General features: G+C 43.3%; 1 protein-coding gene across 1 annotated transcript in view; it reads left to right on the plus strand.

Annotated features, from left to right (window-relative positions):
• The window catches only part of ush2a (Usher syndrome 2A (autosomal recessive, mild)), a 1282968-nt gene that overhangs the window by 1059496 nt on the left and 203871 nt on the right, over positions 1 to 19601 (plus strand). The window contains exons 39-40 of the mRNA XM_070889457.1: positions 14469 to 14619; positions 18093 to 18235. Of these exons, the coding sequence (XP_070745558.1) occupies positions 14469 to 14619; positions 18093 to 18235 (294 nt within the window). The remainder of the gene's footprint in view (positions 1 to 14468; positions 14620 to 18092; positions 18236 to 19601) is intronic.

Genomic DNA, 19601 nt, shown 5'->3' on the forward strand with positions numbered 1-19601 from the left:
AAGGACTGAAGGCCAGGAATTGTTGAGTTATGTCACTAAGCTAAGACGCCTTGCAGGATATTGCAAATTTGAACTATATTTGGAGCACATGCTCAGAGACTTTTTTGTACTTGGCATTGGCCATGAAGTGATACTTCGCAAACTTTTGACTGTAGAGACCCCAACCTTGAGTAAAGCCATAGCGATAGCCCAGGCGTTCATTGTCACCAGTGACAATACTAAGCAAATCTCTCAGCACACGAGTGCTGCTACAAGTACTGTGAACAAAGTGATCTTGTTTGCAAATCGCAACGTACAGGGCAAGCCCCACATGCCTGTAGCTGCATGTCCGCAGATGTCTTGGAGTCCGCCATCAAGGGTGATGAATGCAAGACCATTAACACCTTGTTGGCGCTGCGGGAGTGATTATCGTTTCCATTCATGCGCTTCCGGGGGCGCGACCCATCCATCACAAGGCAAGAGCAGTACCGTACATGATGAGAGAAAGGGTAGAGATCGAGCTAGACCGGCCGCAACGAGAGGGCATCATTTCGCCAATCAAATTCAACGAGTGGGCCAGTCCGATTATTCCAATCCTCAAGGGAGACGGCACCGTCAGGATCTGTGGTGACTACAAAGTAACTATCAATCGTTTCTCCCTGCAAGATCAATGCCCACTACCAAAGGCTGATGACCTTTTTGCAACGCTGGCAGGAGAAAAGACGTTTGCAAGGGCTGTGGAACAATGGGACATCTCCAACGTATGTGCAGGCGAGCTGCAAATCTTGTTAATCTTGCAAATCACCATGTTGCAGAGGAGGACAGATCCACGGCGGATCATGACGAAGCAGAACCTCAGACCAAGGAGGCTGAGGTATTTGGGATGCACACATTTACCACAAAGTGTCTCCCGATAATGCTGAAGGTTGAATTAAATGGACTCCTGGTGTCAGTGGAGCAGGACACGAGCGCGAATCAGTCCATTATGAGCAAACTTTCGATAAATTGTGGTGCAGCAAGGCCTCAAGGCCAGTCTTGACTCCCATTCGCACGAAACTGAGAACTTACACAAAGGAACTGATTCCCGTAATCGGCAGTGCTACTGTAAAAGTCTCCTACGATGGAGCGGTACACAAGCTACCACTCTGGGTGGTACCGGGCGATGGACCCACGCTGCTCGGCAGGAGCTGGCTGGGAAAGATATGCTGGAACTGGGATGACGTCCGAGCACTCTCGTCCGCTGATGACACTTCGTGTGCCAGGTCTTAAACAAGTTTCCTTCGCTGTTCAAGCCAGGCATCAGGAAGTTCCAAGGAGCAACGACCTGGTTACAAGTCGGGACAAAGTCGAGCATCTGCAGAACCTGGAGGAGGTTCTTCGTCGACTCAACTGCATGGGGCTCAGGTTAAAACGCTCGAAGTGCGTTTTCCTGGCGCCTGAAGTGGAGTTCCTGGGGAGAAGATCCACCTTATTCCGGGGTTGTGACCCATCCATCACAAGGTGAGAGCAGTTCCGTACATGATGAGAGAAAGGGTAGAGATTGAGCTAGACCGGCTGCAACGAGAGGGCATCATTTCGCCAATCAAATTCAACGAGTGGGCCAGTCCGATTATTCCAGTCCTCAAGGGAGACGGCACCATCAGAATCTGTGGTGACTACAAAGTAACTATCAATCGTTTCTCCCTGCAGGATCAATACCCACTACCAAAGGCTGACGACCTTTTTGCAACGCTGGCAGGAGGAAAGATGTTCACGAAACTGGACTTGACCTCGGCATCATGCCCACTGATTCAAAGACGAAGGCAATCGAGAACGCACCGAGGCCACAGAACATGATGGATCTGTGGTCGTTTCTAGGACTCCTGAACTACTTTGGTAACTTCTTACCGGGTCTCAGCACACTGTTAGAACCACTGCACGCCTTACTGCATAAAGGAGATGAATGGGTATGGGGCAAAAGCCAAGAAAATGCCTTTGTAAAAGCTAGAAAACTGTTATGCTCAAACAAATTGCTTGTGTTGCATGATCCATGTAAGCGTTTGGTACTAGCATGTGATGCGTCATCATACGGGTCGGGTGTGTATTGCAACAAGCTAATGAATCTGGGAAATTGCAACCTGTTGCTTATGCATCCAGAAGTCTGTCTAAGGCTGAGAGAGCCTACAGCATGATTGAAAAAGAAATGTTAGCATGTATTTACGCGGTAAAGAAAATGCATCAATATCTGTTTGGGCTCAAATTTGAATTGGAAACTGACCATAAGCCACTGATATCCTTTTTTTCCGAAAGTAAGGGGACAAATACAAATGCATCGGCCCGCATCCAGAGATGGGCACTCACGTTGTCCGCATACTACTACGCCATCCGCCACAGGCCAGGCACAGAAAACTGTGCCGATGCTCTCAGTAGGCTGCCATTGCCCACCACGGGGGTGGAAATGGCACAGCCCGCAGATTTAGACGTGGTTATGGAAGCATTCGAGAGTGAGCAGTCACCCGTCACAGCCCAACAGATTAGAACCTGGACGAGCCAGGACCCCTTACTGTCCCTCGTAAAAAATTGTGTGCTTCACGGGAGCTGGTCCAGTGTCCCGGTGGAAATGCAGGAAGAGATAAGGCCATACCAGCGGTGCAAAGATGAAATGTCTATACAGGCAGATTGCCTTCTGTGGGGTAATCGGGTAGTGGTCCCCAAGAAGGGCAGGGACACTTTCAACAGTGACCTCCACAGTACCCACCCAGGCATCATAATGAAGAAAGCGATAGCCAGATTCCACGTCTGGTGGCCCGGTATCAATGCGGACTTAGAGTCCTGCGTGCACAAATGTAACATATGCTCGCAGGTAAGCAATGCACCCAGGGAGGCACCCCTGTTTATGGTCATGGCCCTCCAAACTGTGGTCCAGAGTCCATGTCGACTAAGCAGGCCCATTTTTGGATAAAATGTTCCTTGTGATTGTAAATGCGTACTCCAAATGGATTGAATGTGAGATAATGTCGGCAAGCATGTCCGCTGCCACCACTGAAAGCCTGCGGGCCATGTTTGCCATGCACGGACTGCCTGATGTCCTTATGAGCGACAACGGGCCATGTTTCACCAGTGCCGAGTTCAAAGAGTTCATGACCCGTAATGGGATCAAACATGTTACATCTGCCCCGTTTAAGCCAGCGTCCAACAGTCAGGCAGGACGAGCAGTTCAAACAATCAAGCAGGGCTTGCAGAGGGTAACTGAAGGCTCACTGCAGACTCGCCTATCCTGAGTCCAGCTTAGCTACTGCACGAGACCCCACTCACTCACTGGAATTCCACCTACTGAACTGCTCATGAAAAGGGTACTTAAGGCAAGGCTCTCATTAGTTCACCCTGATCTACATTAAAAGGTAGAGCAGGCAGCTTCAACAAAGTACATATCATGATAGCGCAAATATGTCACGCGAAATTGAAATCAATGATCCTGTATTTGTATTGAATTATGGACAAGGTCCCAAGTGGCTTCTCGGCATTATTGTGGCCAAAGAGGGGAGCAGGGTGTTTCAGGTCAAACTTTCAAATGGACTCATTCACCGGAAACACGTGGACCAAATAAAACCCAGATTCAGGGACTATCCTGAGCAACCCACTTTGGACCCTACCTTCTTTGACCCCCCCCAACATACACACCAATGGCAACCGACACCACAGTTGGCCACGAAGCAGAACCCATCACCCGCAGCAATCCAGCAGGACTCACCACACCAGGCAGCCCAGCAAGGCCAGCTGCACAGCAGCCCAGCGAGGGCCCAACAATGACTCACCAAAACCAGCTTTCACACCGAGATGATTAACCAGGGAAAGAAAAGCCCCAGATCGACTCACCTTGTAACTATTGACTTTGCGGGGGAGTGTTGTTATATATGTAAACCTGTCTACCTTGTATAGCCACCAGGGGGCTCATCCACTGGAGTTACAAGGGATCCCACAATCCCTTGGGAGCACAGGTACTTAAGGAGGCCTCACAGGCTGGAGAGGCACTCTGGAGACCTGCAATAAAAGACTGTCACACTTTACTTTGAGCTCACGGTATCCAGTCGGACTTTTCATTCATACATAACACCATCTGCCAAATTTTTGCCCACTCACTTAGCCTATCTATGTCCTTTTGCAGATTTTTTGTGTCCTCCTCACACATTGCTTTTCCTCCCATCTTTGTATCGTCAGCAAACTTGGCTATGTTACACTCAGTCCCTTCTTCCAAGTCGTTAATATAGATTGTAAATAGTTGGGGTCCCAGCACTGATCCCTGCAGCACCCCAGCAGTTACTAGTTGCCAACCAGAGAATGAACCATTTCTCCTGACTCTGTTCTCTGTTCTCTGTTTGTTAGCCAATCCTCTATCCATGCTAATATATTACCCCCAATCCCGTGAAATTTTATCTTGTGCAGTAACCTTTTATGTGGCACCTTGTCAAATGCCTTCTGGAAGTCCAAATACACCACATCACTGGTTCCCCTTTATCCACCCTGTTCGTTACATCTTTAAAGAACTCCAGCAAATTTGTGAAACATGACTTCCCCTTCATAAATCCATGCTGACTCTGCCTGACCGAATTTTGCTTTTCCAAATGTCCTGCTACTACTTCTTTAATAATGGATTCCAACAATTTCCCAACCACTGATGTTAGGCTAACTGGTCTATAGTTTCCTGCTTTTTGTCGCCTCCTTTTTTAAATAGAGGTGTTACAGTTGCTGTTTTCCAATCTGCTGGGACCTCCCCAGAATCCAGGGAATTTTGGTAAATTACAACCAATGCATCCACAATCTCTGCCGCTACTTCTCTTAAGACACTAGGATGCAAGCCATCAGGTCCAGGGGATTTATCCACCTTTAGTCCCATTACTGAGTACCACCTCCGTAGTGATTGTGATTGTGTTAAGTTCCTCCCCCCCTATAGCCCCTGGACTATCCATTATTGGAATATTGTTCGTGTCCTCTACCATAAAGACTGATACAAAATATTTGTTCAGAATTTCTGCCACCTCCATGTTCCCCATTACTAATTCCCTGGTCTCGTCCTTTAAGGGACCAACATTTACTTTAGCCACCCTTTCCTTTTTATATACCTATAGAAACTCTTGCTATCTGTTTTTATATTTTGCTCCAGTTTATTTTCATAGTCTATCTTCCCTTAATCATTTTTTTAGTCGTTCTTTGCTGGCTTTTAAATGCTTCCCAGTCTTCTGTCCTCCCACTAGTTTTGGCCACTTTGTATGCCCTTGTTTTTAATTGGATACCATTCTTTATTTCTTTAGTTAGCCACGGATGGCTATCTTTTCTCTTACACCCTTTCCTCCTCACTGGAATATATTTTTCTTGAGAGTTGTGAAATATCTCCTTAAATGTACACCACTATTCATCAACTGTCCTACACTTTAATAATCTTTTTTCCCAGTCCATTTTCGCCAACTCTGCCCTCATACCTTCATAGTCGCCTTTATTTAAGCTTAGTACGTTGGTTAGAGATCCAACTTTCTCACCCTCCATCTGAATTTGAAATTCAATCATGCTATGATCACTCATTCTGAGGGGATCCTTTACTAGGAGATTGATTATTAATCCTGTCTCATTACCCAGGACCAGATCTAAGATAGCCTGCCCCCTGGTTGGTTCCATTTTGTACTGCTCAAGGAACCCGTCCCTTATTCACTCGATGAACTCTTCCTCAAGGCTACCCTGACCAATTTGATTTGTCCAATCAATATGGAGGTTAAAATCACCCATGATTATTGCTGTTCCCTTTTTGCAAGCTCTCATTATTTCCTGGTTTATGCTCCGACCAACAGAGTTGCTACTGTTAGGGGGCCTATAGATTACACCCACCAGTGACTTTTTCCCCTTATTGTTCCTTATCTCCACCCACACTGTTTCAACACCCTTATCATTTCAGCCAGTATCGTTTCTTACTATTGCAGTGATTCCATCCTTTATCAATAGAGCTACCCCACCTCCTTTTCCTTTCTGTCTGTCCTTCCGGATTGTCAAGTACCCCTGAATATTTAATTCCCAGTCCTGGTCATCTTGCAACCACATCTCTGTAATGGCTATCAGATCATACCCATTTGTCTCAATTTGTGCCGTCAACTCACCTATCTTGTTACAAATGCTTCGTGCATTTAGACAAAGTGCTTTTAAGTTTGCTTTTTTACCCTTTTTCCTGCTTGTTTCCTCTCCTTCAAACTCACTTTCTTTATTTTTGCTTTCTAATTCCAGCTTTACTCCTCTCCCTACTGAATCTAGTTTCAGGTTCCCATCCCCCTGCCAAGCTAGTTTAAACCCTTCCCAACAGCACCAGCAAAACCTCCTGCGAGGATATTGGTCCCGGCTCTGTTGAGGTACAACCCATCTGGCTTGTACAGGTCCCATCTCCTCCAGAAGCGGTCCCAATGCCTCAGGAAACTAAAGCCCTCCCGCCTGCACCATTTCTCCAGCCATGTATTCATCTGATCTATCCTCCTATTTCTGTACTCACTAGCTCGTGGCACTGGGAGTAATCCGGAGATTACTACCTTTGAGGTCCTGCTTTTTAATCTCTCTCCTAGCTCCCAAAACTCTGCCTGCAGGACTTCATCCCTCTTCCTACCTACATAATTGGTACCGATGTGTACCAGGACTGCTGGCAGTTCACCCTCTCCCCCCCCGAATGCCCTGCAGCGCTCAGTGACATCGTTGACCCTGGCACCAGGGAGTCAACATACCATCCTAGAGTCACGTCTGCGGCCGCAGAAACACCTGGTCTGCTCCCCTGACTATTGAATCCCCTACCACTATAGCTCTTCCATTCTTTTTCCTCCCCCCCTGTGCAGCTGAGCCACCCATGGTGCTGTGGACTTGGCTCTGGCTGCACTCCCCAGAGCCACCATCACCCCCACCGGTACTCAGAACAGAGTACCGATTGGAGAGCAAGTTGGACTCAGTGGACTCCTGCAGTACCTGCCTCTTCTGTCTGGCGGCCACCCACTCCCTCGCTGCCTGCACACTCTTAAGCTGTGGGGTGACTGCCTCTAGAAACGTGCTATCCACATTGCTCCCAGTCTCGCGGATGCACCGCAGCGACCCCAGCTGTCGCTCAAGCTCCAAAACACGGAGGTCGAGTTGGTGCAGCTGGAGACACCTCCTGCACACGTGGTCGCCCCGGCTGCGCGAAGCACCCGGGACTTCCCACATGCCACAGGATGTGCAATCCACAGGACTGAGCTGCCCTGCCATCCCTCTAGTTACACTCGCAACTATCGAGTAGAACTGAACTCTGAACCTTAGCACAACACACCCAGCTGCTGCTCAGCAAACAACCGATTTAATTAACTGGCTCTCCTTAGATAATAAAGATCGCATATATTTACTAGCAGATGCTACTTACAACAATGCCAAAGGTTTCCTACCAAAAGGAAAAAGAAAAATACTCACCAATCCATCACCCAATCGCTTAACCGCTTGGCTGTGACGTCACACTTCGATTTTGATTTTTTTTAACTTTTTGTCCCTATACCAGCTGGCTCCTCTGAATCTCGGGCCCCTTTTATGGGCCTCTCGATCCTCCCACTCCTGCTCCTGTGGCTCCTCCGACTCTCGGGCCTCTTTTATGGGCCTCTCGATCCTCCCGCTCCTGCTCCTGTGGCTCCTCCGACTCTCGGGCCCCTTTTATGGGCCTCTCGATCCTCCCGCTCCTGCTCCTGTGGCTCCTCCGACTCTCGGGCCCCTTTTATGGGCCTCTCGATCCTCCCACTCCTGTTCCTAGAGGAGGTGCAAGTGGGAACATCAGAATCATCAGCAACAGCTGCCGTCCAAATAGATGGGGGCAGAGATTATGATCTGAAATTGTTGAACTGAATGTTGAGTCCGGAAGGCTGTGGAGTGCCTAATAGAAAGATTAGGTGCTGTTCCTCAAGCTTACGTTGAGCTTCATTGGAACAGTGTAAGAGGGCAAGGACGGGGAGGTCAGAGTGGGAGAGTGCCGGAGAAGTAAAATAATAGGCAACCGGAAGCTCAGGATCACGCTTGCAGACTGAATGGAGGTGTTCAGAAAAGCATTCACCCAATCTGCGTTTGGTCTCCCCAGTATAGAGGAGACCACATCGTGAGCAGCAAATACAGTATACTAAATTGAAAGAAGTACAAGTAAATCGCTGTTTCACCTGGAAGGAGTGTTTATGGAACTGAAGCTCAGAAATGCTTGTCTGCTGTGCGAGCGTGTGATTGCCTGTGCCACTCCTTTGCATGACTTTCCTTTGTCCTCTATTTTAGCGTGGATGTTAATCTATTTACAGGAACAGGTTAATACTTCTGTTAAAATAGTAGACAAAGGAATGTTGTAGAATTAAGCTAATATCACAAACCGTAACTGTTAGGCTTCTATCTGCATTTTTACAGGTCACACTGATTAACAATAAGAAATTTAAAAAATAATCTCAAGGGACTTGGTTATCATTTTTCCAATAACATACTTTTCTGATTGTTTTTTGTTTCTTTTGTTTTGCTAAATTGTTATTTTGTTCAAGCATTTTTACAGTTCACTGATGGCTATCTAATTCATGTACAGAACCGACCACAGGTTTACCAAGGACAAGTGTTGCAGTGGGAGTCATGTGTCAATTATACAGATCTTAGACACAAGTGGAATAAAACTGGATATTCTACAGTTTCTCAGTATATTTTATGTGTGTATTGCTTGCAGAAAATATACAACCATTTTAAGAATTAATTTTATGTTACACTTTTGATTTACATCAGTTTTCTGGTCAAAAGCTGTTTTGTGAACCTGCCACCTTCCTCATATAAAGTTGAGCTTTTTATTTTTAGCTTTTGAGTTTTACAGTAAATTTAGAAAATTAAACATGCTTCTTTTAATGTAAATCACTATTCTACAAATAGAATTTAAATATAGCATTATCTTCATGAGTCATGGATACACCAGTGGTCCCAATTTGGCTACTCATTAAGTAAATTCACTTGCTTGATTGCAAGCAAATAGTGACCTGCTATGGTTAATATGGGTGCAAGCTTTTTAGTCAGAGTTTATTCTCGCATAACAAATCATTTGCACGGACTCTGAGAAAATGACCAATCATTCAATTTAATATTTGTGGTAGTCACTTAAATGGTGACAAAAAAGTCGCTATTCCCAATGATTGCTATGGAAAACTCATTGTTATAGTACTGTGCCTAACTGTAATCACTGTTTGAAAAGAATACCAGGCCTTTTCCCACATGAAAGTTAAAAATGTTTTAAAAAGTAAATGAGCAGTTGATTCTTCAATGAAACAGAACATGTCCCTCTTTAATACGACCATTAAAAATGGAACTAGCATTTGTAAAGGCAAGCTTTGATGTACCACGATGCAGAAATTAGTACCAATCATGTTTAATACAAGAAAGAAGATGAAGGGTAAAAAGAAATTCGGAAAATAAAAAATGAAGGAGAAAGAAAAAGACTTAGACATACTGGTGAAATGGGCAGATCAAATTTAATGCAGAAAAGTATGAAGTGATGTATTTTGGGAGGAAGGATGAGGAGAGGCAATATAAACAAAATCATACAATTTTAAAGGGGGTGCGGAGGTGCAGGAGCAGAAAGACCTGGGGGTTCATGTACACAAATATTTGAATGTTGCAGTACAACTTGATAAATCCATTTAAAAAGCATATGGGATTCTTAGCTTTATAAATAAAAGCATAGAGTACAAAAACAAGGAAGTTATGTTAAAGCCTTACAAATCCGTGGTTAGGTCTCAGCTAGAATATTGTGTCCAATCTGGGCACCACACGTTAGGAAGGATGTCAAGACCTTGGAGTGGGTGTAGTTGAGATTTACCATAATGACTTAGAAACATAGAAACATAGAAAATAGGTGCAGGAGTAGGCCATTCGGCCCTTCGAGCCTGTACTGCCATTCAATAAGATCATGGCTGATCATCCCTCAGTATCCCTTTCCTGCTTTCTCTCCATACTCCTTGATCCCCTTAGCCATAAGGGCCATATCTAACTCACTCTTGAATATATCCAATGAACTGGCATCAACAACTCTCTGTGGCAGGGAATTCCATAGGTTAACAACTCTCTGAATGAAGAAGTTTCTCCTCATTTCAGTCCTAAATGGCCTACCCATATCCTAAGACTATGTCCCCTGGTTCTGGACATCACCAACATTGGGAACATTCTTCCTGCATCTAACCTGTCCAGTCCCGTCAGAATCTTATACGTTTCTATGAGATCCCTTCTCATCCTTCTAAATTCCAGTGAATAAAGGCCCAGTTGATCCAGTCTCTCCTCATATGACAGTCCAGCCATACCTGGAATCAGTTTGGTGAACCTTCGCTGCACTCCCTCAATAGCAAGAACGTCCTTCCTCAGATTAGGAGACCAAAACTGAACACAATATTCCAGATGAGGCCCCACTAAGGCCCTGTACAACTGCAGTAAGACCTCCCTGCTCCTATATTCAAATCCCCTAGCTATGAAGGCGAACATACCATTTGCCTTCTTCACCGCCTGCTGTACCTGCATGCCCACTTACAGTGACTGATGAACCACGACACCCAGGTCTCATTGCACCTCCCCTTTTCCGAATCTGCCGCCATTCAGATAATATTCTGCCTTCGTGTTTTTGCCCCCAAAATGGATAACCTCACATTTATCCATATTATACTGCATCTGCCATGCATTTGCCCACTCACCTAACCTGTCAACCTGCAGCCTCTCAGCATCCTCCTCACAGCTCACACCGCCACCCAGTTTAGTATCATCTGCAAAGTTGGAGATATTACACTCAATTCCTTCATCTAAATCGTTAATGTATATTGTAAAGAGCTATGGTCCCAGCACTGAGCCCTGCGGCACTCCACTCGTCACTGCCTGCCATTCTGAAAAGGACCCATTTATCCCGACTCTCTGCTTCCTGTCTGCCAACCAGTTCTCTATCCACGTCAGTACATTACCCCCAATACCATGCGCTTTGATTTTGCACACCAATCTCTTGTGCGGGACCTTGTCAAAAGCCTTTTGAAAGTCCAAATACACCACATCCACTGGTTCTCCCTTGTCCACTCTGCTAGTTACATCCTCAAAAAATTCCAGAAGGTTCGTCAAGTATGATTTCCCTTTCATAAATCCATGCTGACTTGGACCGATCCTGTCACTGCTTTCCAAATGGGCTGCTATTTCATCCTTAATGATTGATTCCAACATTTTCCCCACTACTGATGTCAGGCTAACCGGTCTATAATTGCCCATTTTCTCTCTCCCTCCTTTTTTAAAAAGTGATGTTACATTAGCTACCCTCCAGTCCCATAGGAACTGATCCAGAGTCGATAGACTGTTGGAAAATGATCACCAATGCATCCACTACTTCTAGGGCCACTTCCTTCAGTACTCTGGGATGCAGATTATCAGGCCCCGGGGATTTATCGGCCTTCAATCCCATCAATTTTCCCGCCTAATAATGATATCCTTTAGTTCCTCCTTCTCACTTAGACCCACTGTCCCCTAGTACATTCGGAAGGTTATTTGTGTCTTCCTTTGTGAAGACAGAACCGAAGTATTTGTTCAATTGGTCTGCCATTTCTTTGTTCCCCATTATAAATTCACCTGAATCCGACTGCAAGGGACCTACATTTGTCTTCACTAATCTTTTTCTCTTCACATATTTGTAGAAGCTTTTGCAGTCAGTTTTTATGTTCCCTGCAAGCTTCCTCTCATACTCTATTTTCCCCCTCTTAATTAAACCCTTGGTCCTCCTCTGTTGAATTCTAAATTTCTCCCAGTCCTCAGGGTTGTTGCTTTTTCTGGCCAATTTATATGCCTCTTCCTTGGCTTTAACACAATCCTTAATTTCCCTTATTAGCCGTGGTTGAGCCACCTTCCCCGTTTTATTTTTACTCCAGACAGGGATGTACAATTGCTGAAGTTCACCCATGTGATCTTTAAATGTTTGCCATTGCTTATCCACTGTCAACTCTTTAAGTATCTTTTGCCAGTGTATTCTAGCCAATTCATGACTCATACCGTCGAAGTTACCTTTCCTTAAGTTCAGGACCCTAGTTCCGAATTAACTTCGTCACTCTCTATCTTAATAAAGAATTCTACCATATTATGGTCACTCTTCCCCAAGGGGCCTCGCACAACAAGATTGCTAATTAGTCTCTTCTCATTACACATCACCCAGTCTAGGATGGCCAGCTCTCTAGATGGTTCCTCGACATATTGGTCTAGAAATCCATCCCTAATACACTCCTGGAAATCCTCCTCCACCACATTGCTACCAGTTTGGTTAGCTCAATCAATATGTAGATTAAAGTTGCCCATGATAACTGCTGTACCTTTATTGCACACATCCCTTATTTCTTGTTTGATGCTGTCCCCAACCTCACTACTACTGTTTGGTGGTTTGTACACAACTCCCTTTGGAATTCCGCAGCTCCACTCATACCGATTCCATATCATCCAGGCTAATGTCCCTCCTTACTATTGCATTAATTTCTTCTTTAACCAGCAATGCCACCCCCCTCCTTTTCCTCTCTGCCTATCCTTCCTAAATGTTGAATACCCCTGGATGTTGAGTTCCCAGCCTTGGTCACCCTGGAGCCATGTCTCCGTGATGCCAATTACATCATATCCGTTAACTGCTGTCTGCGCAGTTAATTCGTCCACCTTATTCCGAATACTCCTCGCATTGAGGCACAGAACCTTCAGGCTTGTCTTTTTAACACATTTTACCCCTTTAGAATTTTTCTGTAATGTGGCCCTTTTTGTTTTTTGCCTTGGGTTTCTCTGTCCTCCACTTTTACTATTCGCCTTTCTATCTTTTTCCATTTTATTTCCCTCTATCTCCCTGCATAGGTTCCCACGGATGAAGGACTTCAGTTAAGTGGAGAAATTAGAGAAACTGAGAATGCTTTCCATAGAGCAGAGAAGGTTAAGGGGAGATTTATTCGAGGTGTTCAAAATAGTGAGAGGTTTGATCGAGTAATTAAGGAGAAATTGTTTCTACTGGTGATGGGTCAATAATCAGAGGACACAGTCTAGGGAATACAACCCTAATTTGTGCATTGATGAGACTGGGATGCTCATGTTAAAATGTCAGAAGCAGCTCTGATCTCAGATAGAATTGAAAAATGCTGTTACTGTACTATTGATAAAGTTTATCGAGCAAAATCCAAGTTTTGTCTTACTCGGCCCTTAACCATCAATAAGGTGGTTTAATATTGCTTTTAATTATTTTTTTTACTACTACTAAAAATGCCTTACGTAGCACTGTTAAGAAATCAGGGTCACAGATTATATAATACTTCCTTACCAATCAGACAAGCAAATGGTGGGACTATAGGGATGAGTGCACCATTTTTACTAGTTGACAACTTGATAATTAGAGAAATGCACAAAAAAGATAAAGAGAGAAGAGGACAACACAAAGATGTAATTATAATAATAACTTCACATTGAAAAAACTGTAAATATCATAACGAACTGGAAAAGAAAAACTTTAAAATTCAAATTATATAAATAAGCCTAAAATGGTCCATATTGAGAAATAGCCACTTGGAGAAGTAATTTGAGCCAAGACATTGGCCATTGACTGGAAACTCAAGTAGAATGTGACATAAATAAGTGTAAGTTTAGTATATCTAATATTATATTATCATGGCAGTATCTCCTGGATGGTTTGTCTACAATAGATCTTGTATGAGGCTTAAGGTATGATCACTTGCCATCAGTAAGATATTAAGGACATTCAATCCCTGCCTGGTGGCCCTAGTGACTGATCAAGTCCAGTTTGAATTTTCAGACATCAGTCTTAGCAATAGTAACAAATAGGAACTCAGTACAAGAGCTAACAATGCTCAGTCTTGATGGTGTCCCAGAACTACCAGTAAAAATAAAGATGCATCTTCATCTCCCCAGTTGTGAAGGATCTATCTAGCTATATATTCAGGCAGCGTGAGTAAGAATTCCGATTAGCCCCAAAAAATCAGATTTCTCCAGACAAAACATGACTAACATCAATGGCATGTCACAGTTTAGCAGAGCTTATTTCTTCACACTTCAGTTCAAAAATGTATAAATGTATGCATAACAGTAGATATATTTCATATAAACAAGTAAAACCCATTTTTATATCAGAATGCATAAAGTATAACAATATGAAATGCATTTAAGGCAGGACTTACAAATAAAAATATTTATTATGATCAAAAAAAACTTTATATACTGACAGTGAAATGCTATCTTTTACATATTAAGAATTTTCCTGCTTTATTGAATCTAATCACCATTTTAGCAATGCTATTATAACATTTGCATACAAGCAATTTAGCAGTGAGTGTCTTAGAATGTTTCTGACAGAGTAGCATTGCTGGTGATCCCCAGGAATTTTTTTTTTTGGTTTGAGGAGCGTTTTGAATCCATTCAGCATATGTTCTCTGCAGTTTTCTCTGCTCTAATTCTTCCATGCTTTTCGACAGCTCCAGATGGCGTGCTGCCTCCAAGGCTCTCATCTGCCACTCCGACCAGTCTTCAGGTTGCCTGGTCTGCACCAGCTCGTAACAATGCTCCAGGCTTACCCAGCTACCAGCTTCAGACAAGGCTCCTACATTCCGGTGGTGATACTTCAGAGTATGTAGTGTACACAGCAAAGACATGAATTAGCTGATTATTCTTTTTCAATTATTGAGATTATATTTTTTTATTGGTTTACATTATAAATAGATTTGTTTAGTTTCCGACTAATAAGAATAAATTAGTTGCCATTAGTTTATTGTATTTGATGTATTTTTGCTGCATACTAATATCAAAACAGAAAATTGTATTTAACGGGAACTTATCCCAGCTTAAAAAGTTATAAGTTTAAATGGTTCACTCACATTTCTCCTGATTTATAACTATATGTTGGAGGAATGCACCATAATGTATTTTCCCCTGACATGTTTGGTGACAATATGACATCTTTCTGCTTGTCTACTGGTTGAACAGGGTTTCCAATTAAATTGCTCCCAGGCTGGACTTGCTGAATTTTAAATACTCTTGCAATCAATTACTTTGAATAATATGGCCTACTCATCGAGTAACTTATTAAATAGTGGAGATGTAAAGATGAACATGCAGATCAATTTTGACTTTAAATTATGATTCTTATTTGAACTACTCAAAATTCAGTTGCTCTAAATTTCTATTGGGATTCTGAGCTCAAAAGTTAAATTATTTGGGAAAGCTACTCAATACCCAATTATGTAAGGTAGCTGAGTCAGCTGAGTGCCAGGTTAGGGACCTGAAGTTGCTGGGTTACAATCCTATGTAGGGGTCAGTCAATGTTTTATCCTTATGAGGTGAATACAAACACCATACCTTAGGATGTAGGGAGACAAAGGAGACAACAGGGAGTCCGCAGTGCTTGTCAGAATGTTGCAGTATTTCCAGATTGTTTGGCACCAGATCCAGTAGGCAATTCATCCTCATGACGACTGTGGATAATCAATCTCTCTCTCCCAGAACAGTCATCATCTATGTCCACAAAAAAGGCGAAGGCTTCACCTTCACATACCTGTTAACTGTCTGAATTAACTAGTGCTAATGCCAACCTTTGTGTACTGTAAGTGGGATCTCTTGTGAGAACTTGTTCCCTTTACAGTATACAGAGGTTGCAGTCTCTGCCAATGACATTAGCAGTGGTGCTGAGAGGAGAGAGAGACCTCAGGGGTGAAATTGGTCTAAGCCAGTAGCGCAAAATGGGCTCATCGCGAATCGGTAGCCAGTTTTACACCACGCCCAATCTCTTTTCCACTGAAGTTCATAGAACGATAGGTCAAACTCTTTTGGAGACTTGACTAGTTTCACTGTCAGTTTTACTTGGTTTGAAATTAAAAATCTTGGCAATATTTTCTAAGTCAATAGAAAATAAAAACTGGAGCAATGTATAATGGGCTTCAGATTCGCTATCGCTCATTTCACGCGACTGAATTAGATTAATTTCACCTCCCACTCCCCCGGTCTAGTGGATTAGAAGGACTTATTTGGATTGTGCGAGCAGTGGACAATAAATGTCAATGAAGGTAAAACTGGATGGTAGTCAAGGTGGGAATAGTTGGCAAAAAAGGGGGAAAATAGGGAAATGGAGAGCAATGAAAAGAAGAAATGTGTGGTAATAAAAGGAGAGAATGGATGGCAATGAAATGGAGAAAAAAAGGGAATTGATGACCGTGAAATAGAAAATGTATGGCATTGAAAGATGAAATACTCACCACATGCCTGGATGGGTGAAGCTGCAACCGCACTCAAGAAGCTCAACACCATCCAGGATAAAGCAGTCCACTTGATCAGCAATAAATCCACTAGTTTAAACATCCACTCCATCCACCACTGGTGCACTGTGGCTACAGTGTGTATGGTCTACAGGATGCACTTCAGCAAGTTGCCAAGATTTCTTCGGTTCCTATGCAGGGAACCAAAGATCAAAGGCAGGTGCATGGGAACACCACCACCGATAAGATCCCCTCCAAGTCACACACCATCCTGACTTGGACGTTCTTTCATTGTCATTGGATCAAAATCCTGGAATTCCCTACCTAACAGAATTGTGGGAGTAACCTCATCACACAAAATGCAGCGGTTCAAGAAGAAGGCTTGCCACTAGCTTCTCAAAGGCAACTAGAGATGGGTAATACATTGAGGTCATGTCAGTGAAACTCATATTCCAAAAGATGATTTTTAAAAATGAAAGGAGAAAATGGATGGCAATGAAAGGAGGGGTACCAATATGTCTCTTTTTAGGCAGTCCCTCGTATCGAGGATGACTTGCTTCCACACCTAAAATGGATGAGTTCACAGGTGTTTCGATGAAGGACCTGACATTCCTGGTCCCAAACTACATGTTAAAGGGTGGAAGATGTCTATCCGTGGATTTTTTTAACATGTGGTGGCCGTTGCACACCAGCCACCACACGGGCTTGACAGAGCTAGGTCTTGGTCCAGTGGCAAGGGTTAACCAAGATGACTGGAGACCAGCTCTGCTGCATGGACCAAGTGCACACACATATCGCAGTGTGGGCTGGCCCGTTCTGCCCCAGGGCCCTCGCCTCTGCTGGGCCCCAAACTCATGCCTCTCCTGGGCCCCAATCACATCGCTCCACGATCACTCGCCGCTCCTTCGCCCCGATCTCGCCGCTCCCTCGCCCCGACCTCGCCGCTCCTGCTGTACCTGCCCATGTTCTAATCACCGACCTGGACTTCGGTGACATCCAATCCAGTTGCCCTCTTCTCTGCCATCGCCCTCTTGTACCGGCTCACGCTGTTTCCTGAAGTGGTATGCCACTACGCTGCTCCCCGAAGTGGTATGCCGCTACGCTACTCCAGGGGCCGCTCGCTGCTCGTCTTTTATGGTCCCGACCTGCTGCTGGTGTTGTCTCGCAGGGGCCGCCACGCTGCGTGTACTGGGTGTGTTGGAGTCGGAAGCGTGTCTCTGTGAAAGGGTAGGCAATTGTATGGGATAGTGTCTCTATGAACTGCATCTGGGGTGAGTAGAGTTTCTTTGGGAACTGAGGTAGAGGGAATCGGATATGGGACAGTGACAGCTGTGGCAATGTATGGTTAAATGATGGTCTAGTTTGCCTGTTGAAAATCCAAATGTCTTATTTAAATTAAAAATCACACAATTGTGAAATTTAAAAGCGCTTAAATTAAACAGAATGCATCATTTTTAATTTAACAATTGAAAAATTGATAATATAGTTACCTACTTTTGATGGACCTGTTAGAGACTTTTTAATTATAAATTATATGTATTATATTTGCTTAAGTATAACAAGCCAATTATACAGTTTACGTCATATTGTAGGGCTTTCTGCTCTGCATTGATATTGCATAATGCAATTTGATTGTAAAGTCACTCATCAAATTTAGGCAGGTGATGTGAGACCTCTTTTACAAGGTGTCACATTATCTAATTACACTATTATTGCAAATAAGTACCAGATAGAGAAAATATTCATTTTATCGGCACTTTGAAAAAAGCAGATCACTGTTGCAAATATCTGCAAGTTTTCTGGAGTGTATAGAATAAATAAATGTTGTATTAACATGTCTCTTCATTACAGCTTGTTGCCCAATCCAACTGCAGCCTTTAGCTATTTAGCAACAGGTCTTCGTCCATATACAACCTACGAGTTCAGACTGGTTACTTCCAATGGACATGGCAGTACCATTAGTGACTGGGCACAGATGGTTACCTCAGAAGACAGTAAGTATGCTGTATACCATAAGGATGTAGCAAAAACATTGAATAATATAATGCCTGAAAATTGTGGAATGGAGATTATTATGAAATAGCCTGGAAATTATACCAATATTTTAAAATGTGATAATTTATTTTACAGTAATCATTGAAGGTACTTTTGAGAACAAATGTTTTTAAGATCAGAGAGTGTCAATGATTGTTGTTGATAATAGCTGGAACCATGAGTAACCACTGAACAGATCCATGATGTGCTAAAGCTTCTCACCTCATTTTAATGTCAAGTTTATTTTCTTGCGTAATTCCAACAACTGCTGACTTAATATAATATAGTGTAATTTCGCTTTTTTCTTTCTGCACTATAAGCTCAAATCTCACCTGCAATTTATGTTGAGCACTATTTTCTTCAAACAGCAGCAAACAATGTTCTAATCCATAGGCAATCTTTATATTAGTCTTGTTCCTTTACTGACCCATTAGTTCCTGTACTAGGGTCATCCCGGAAGGGAGTTGCTCCCCAACACCAACCCCCCCTGCCACCCACCCCCCTACTACTTTAACTACTTTTCTCCTGTCTTTCACACAAGCCTTATGAGGATGTAAAACTTGTCCAGTGAGAATAGGATTTGAACTTGAGTTTCCTATAGACTAATTAATCACTTTTAGTGTAGTCCCTGCAGGTCTGCCCAATATCGCAGCATGTCTTAAAAAACATATTAAAATAACAACTTGTCTTTCAGGGCTTCACTGTTATTAATTTTTAAGAGCAGAGTTGAAACACAATAATAAAAAGTGTAGCTCATATTAACTGCTGTTTCCCTTGATTGATTTGTCATTAAATAATACTTCTGCACTCAAACTCAATTACCTCTTTCACATATTTATTCTTCAGAGAGTTTTGAAAGTAGCATCCATACAGAGCACCGAATATTGTAACTGATTGTGTTCAGGGAACAACATGAGTGGGAGTTTGCATGATGCCTGTTGCCTGAGTACAAATAAAGGTGTTTGCATTTCTTTTATTGTTAGAAACAAGCTGAATAGGATCAGAGCTCAATACGTTTATCCAATAAATCATTTAATTTTTGAGACCAGGAAAGTTCCAGTTTTTATCCCTGGTCTCGGGTGAGTTATCTAATCTCAACTGGGTCAGTGATAGGGGTGTTACAATTGGCTTATGTGCCCTTGGATAGGCAAAAATCAACCAAAATTGCTGCTCCTGATCGCTTTCAATTAACCCCTGCTAGAAGTGCGTATGTGTGGATGTCAGGTGAGGACATGATGAGTGTGGCTGTGGTGTCTCCACAGTTGAAGACCTTATCAACACCTGTTGTTAAGGTTTACAGATGAATGATGGCCACTTGGACGTAGT

Source organism: Pristiophorus japonicus, chromosome 9 (assembly GCF_044704955.1).
Source record: "Pristiophorus japonicus isolate sPriJap1 chromosome 9, sPriJap1.hap1, whole genome shotgun sequence".
NCBI lineage: Eukaryota > Metazoa > Chordata > Chondrichthyes > Pristiophoridae > Pristiophorus > Pristiophorus japonicus.